We start from the raw sequence: 4590 nt of genomic DNA on the forward strand, positions 1-4590 counted from the left end.
AAACTCTTTATACATCAAATTGCTTGTAGTTCCATGACTTTGTTTTTATATGGTCTCTAATAACATACGAGTTACACAAAAACTTTAAACAAGTTTCCTTCAAAACTAATCCCACTAATTACTGCTGGGGTCCCCTATATATTTTACATAGAAAATTTGTGATTTCACTCAATTTGTTTGTCACTTCTCTACACTGAATGTTGTCACAGATAAAACATAAAACTGTTCAATATTATGTAATAAGATGTGGATTCCACCACTAGTGAAAAATATAAAACTATATTGTTTATTTGAAGGTGAAGGATTTATCCTTTGTCGTAGAAGCTTGTGATATATACATTTCCGACCTTTATCTATTTCATCTTGCATAATTTGGAGTTATGTCAAGTAAAACAATGTTAAGACTTTCTTGTTGAAAAACAAATGTTAAAGAAACACTAAAAAATTCTAAATGTGCGATAGCTAGTATTGTAATATACTTCAAACGTTATATGACTTTAGTAGAGTTAAGTTTGTATTTTCATTTTATTGATTTAAGGAAATACAATTTGACTTGCAATTGTCATATCCCTGAAGAAATAATTTATACAACTTCCATTAAACTTGCTTGAAACATAGTCATATTGCAGTTGAAAGATCTGCTAATTTCACTCTTCAAAAAACTAGTGTATAATATATCTTTATTTATATATATATATATATATATATTTAGGTAATTTTTTTGAATTTCGTTCAGGTTTTCTGCATATAGTTAGTATGAAGGTCGTAAATATACACTAATTATCCACCCTAGGTAAAGGTTGCACACTACAATCGGCTATTATAAAGTTATACCTGCTTGGCTCTGTTTTTGTGCCTCCCACCTGAAGTGACGTTAAACTTATTTCAAGGGGTGGTAAAGATACTTGTACAAGTTAGTATAAATTCGTGGTTTATCTCTAATGTATAAGTTTATGTAGGATACTCGCCAATGTAGGTAATCTAATTTAAAATTTTGCACACAGTACCGTGATTATTTGTTGCATGCATTTGTAAACAGAAGTAGTTGTTTTTTGCCTTATCTAATCGCCTACATATAAAGTTACTTGCTTCGTTCTCCTACTTATTTCACCCTGGTTACGCTTTGACAATACCAACCTAGGAACAAAAGTTGACAGGCTTTTGATTCCAGAGGAAATGGAAACGAGTATATTTAGAGAAAAGGGAGTAATTGAGCGTATCAAGAGAAAGGATATAATAAGCATATCCTGAAATTCAATATGTTACAAACAAGTCTCTGACAATGCTGTCCAGTGCAAGTTGTTGATTCAGATGATCTTCCTATTGAACGCGTTTAATAAACATCCATTGAATTCTGTTGAATAAGGCCTTACTTCAGGTTTTTCTATGGTTACACACTAACATAGACAATTCCTTGTTCTTTTAGCTAAGATGCATTGAGTTGTCTCTATAATACACATTATATTGGTTATGCCTTGTTTGAAGTTCATCTATCCAACGCCATGAGAAACATGAAAAGACGGACATGAACTTAGGAAGAGTTAGTGAACTATACATTCTCTACCACATATACACTATAAGATGAAACGTAGTGTGATGCGTAGTGATACAGAAAGCGCAAGTCACTTTTAATATTGAAGATCTATGCCAATATAAATTATACAAGATGTAAATAAGATTACATTATAAGGATGGATTATCTTTACAATAGGTACTAAAACTTGGAATACATTCAGATGTGGTCTTTAATCTGGCATCTTTAGATCCCCTAACTGCAATAACTTAAAATAACATATACAAGAAGAACAAGAGAAAACACTTTCATTAAATTTCTGAAACATACATTGGGGAACTACTAACAAATATCGTATGTAGGCCCAAGGCCAAACAAAGCTTTAACACAAGTTCTTAGAAATGTGAAATAAACTATTTCAGTAACAATATATGAAAGAGGGAGATATCTTGATTGTTTGTTAGAAAACAAGCATACCAATGTAAACATCACAAACTGCTGTTTATTATTTGTAATCAATAACACAGAGACTTAAAAATAGCTTTTGTTTCTTACTGGTAGCATATTACTTTCTTCCTTCGCCTCTCTCGGTTTATTCGTTCTCTCTCACATCTCCCAGTCGTTTCTTTCCCGTTGAACTCCTGTATTTTGTATTCCTTTCTTAAAACCACGCCGATCTGGACCCTTTCTTTCTGACCTTGCACCTGTTTCCAGTATATCGGATTATAACAGTTCATAATCATATATGGACTTGCAGTCTCCATATTGGTAACATAGAAAGGCGGCCGCTATATCCGCTCACTCCAATTATTTTCTAATGACTTAGTGTACTGCAATCCTTTAATTCCTTAGAGAATGATTAATCCCCGGCTGTATTCTCAACTCTCTCAACTCCAATTGGTGTTCCTTACGCCTAAATTCATAACAACAACACCCACCACAAAATCTCAGGCTACTCTACAAATACCAAATAGTGGGATTTGACCGTCACTCTTATAAAGTTTTGAATGCCGGTTTTGTTTTGGCAATAACAGATCGCGAATAACAGGAACCTCAGATCCACAGTCCGGCATGCTAACCGCTGGGCCGTGTTCGACTAAAGATAGCAGCATATATATTTTTCTTTTAAAAAAGCTGTTTACCTAATTCGGTTTTTCAGTCTTATGTGATCAGCAGAACCAACGATATTTGATCTAAGAATCGATTCTTTCATAGTAAACAGTATTTAAATAACCAATAACAGACCTAACAGACATAAAAAGTTTTGGTGTTACCTTATATTAATAATTGATCCCTAAAACATCAAGAGTAGCAAGCTGTTAGATTAATTACCGATACTATTGATGTCAAGGTTTTCAGTACTTTGACCAAACATGTTTGCTATACGTACAAATAGTATTTCATATCATATCAACACACACGTTTCTACTACAGCGCGTCCTAGTGTCTGCATGTATCCAGTTAATTTTGATTTTTAGATCACTACAGTTAGTTTTCGTTTCTTTTTTTTAATGTCTTTATATCTGTTAAAAACGTAATTAAGTATACGCTTACTATTTTCTAAAATATATTCCGCCCAAATTACACTGTTAAATTTGAGTCAGTAGGTTGTGGTAAAACTTCAGCTTCTTCTTTTAGGCAGCTGAAAAGATATTCTGAAGGAGTGAAACGTCTTGGCATATGATTTATTTTCAGGTGCCCGAGAGAATCTTAAAAAATTTTCAGAAGTTTTAAGAAATATTCGAGTTCCCGTTTCAAATAGAATCGACATGAAGTTAAACTAATACCAGACACACACATATAAATAAGTTAATATTCAGAAATTATGGATAGGGCAAACTCTGAAGCTTTATAACTGCTCTTGGCGGGAGTAATGTTGTAATCCTTGGGCTATGATGGATTTCCCATAAGATTTTGTCATGTATTAAAACTAACTTTAGAGGTGAATAGAAAAACTATCAATTTTGAAAACTTCTACTACTATTGCTACTAACAAAAAAATATCATAGCAGCAACTTATTATAATTTTCAACGTTTCAACTACTTTAATGTGAAATTATACTAGTTTTAGCATCTGAAGGAAAGAGATCGAAACAACGGTATCTTAACGTTGAGTCATATTTAAAAGCAACTTGTTAGACAACAAGGCCAAAAGCAAACAAGAAAATAAAGGGTCGAATGAAAATATAACTAAAACAAATCATTAATGTGAGGATAGAAAAGCGTACCTTAAAAAGAGAGGTATATGTCGAATAGGACTCCGACGACAGTAGGGATAAGCCATCTGATAGACTTAACCCTGATTCACACCTCACATGTAAAACATAATGCACCATCTTCAGGCAGCTGTGAGAATCGGGTGTGTTATTTATCGTTATTTTTGGGAATTTAAAGGGGAAATTCCAATATTAATTTTTGTAATAGGAGTACTTTTCGACCTCAATATCTTCGATTTACTGTCTACAAAGGTAAGTCCCATTACGGAGTGCAGAATACAAACTGTAAGTTTATGTATGTTTTAGGTTATTATGTTAGAAGGTTTAAAATGACCACCCTACCTTTCAGATCAGCAACTGTTTTACTAGTTCTACTCAAAAGAATTGCCATGTTTTCGACTGAGCTCATGTTTACTCGGCATCTTTTGTTAATGACATTTCCACGAAGTTCTTCCACCTGGCTTTCCAAGTCTCTACATACAACCACAACAAAAAAAATTGTTTAAGCTTAATCGCCAGTCTTTAATTTTCAATTTTAATTATTAATCATTAACTTATCTATCAATCTACTTATTTAATTACAATGACGTAAATGTATTTAAAACTAACAGATGACGTGATCAAAACTTATCTACTGTAATCGTCTGAAACAGTTGGAAGTTTTCTTCATTATAAAAAGGATTTTAAGTGTGTTGGATTCATAAAGCCCTTCATTTTAGGTTTATAACACGCTTGCGGTATTTTCTATTGAATTGTTTGTTATGAATTTCGCGCAAAGCTATACGAGGGCTATCTGCGCTAGCCGTCCCTAATTTAGCAGTGTAAGACTAGAGGGAAGGTAGCTAGTCATCACCACCCACC

General features: G+C 33.1%; 1 protein-coding gene across 1 annotated transcript in view; it reads right to left on the reverse strand.

Moving 5' to 3' along the window:
- LOC106457642 (coiled-coil domain-containing protein CG32809-like) overlaps window positions 1–4590 on the reverse strand; it is a 395034-nt gene that overhangs the window by 32333 nt on the left and 358111 nt on the right. Inside the window, exon 16 of the mRNA XM_022383642.1 lies at window positions 4072–4202. Within this exon, the coding sequence (XP_022239350.1) occupies window positions 4072–4202 (131 nt within the window). The remainder of the gene's footprint in view (window positions 1–4071; window positions 4203–4590) is intronic.

The sequence above is a fragment of the Limulus polyphemus genome, unplaced genomic scaffold (genome assembly GCF_000517525.1).
Source record: "Limulus polyphemus unplaced genomic scaffold, Limulus_polyphemus-2.1.2 Scaffold355, whole genome shotgun sequence".
NCBI classification, from domain to species: domain Eukaryota; kingdom Metazoa; phylum Arthropoda; class Merostomata; order Xiphosura; family Limulidae; genus Limulus; species Limulus polyphemus.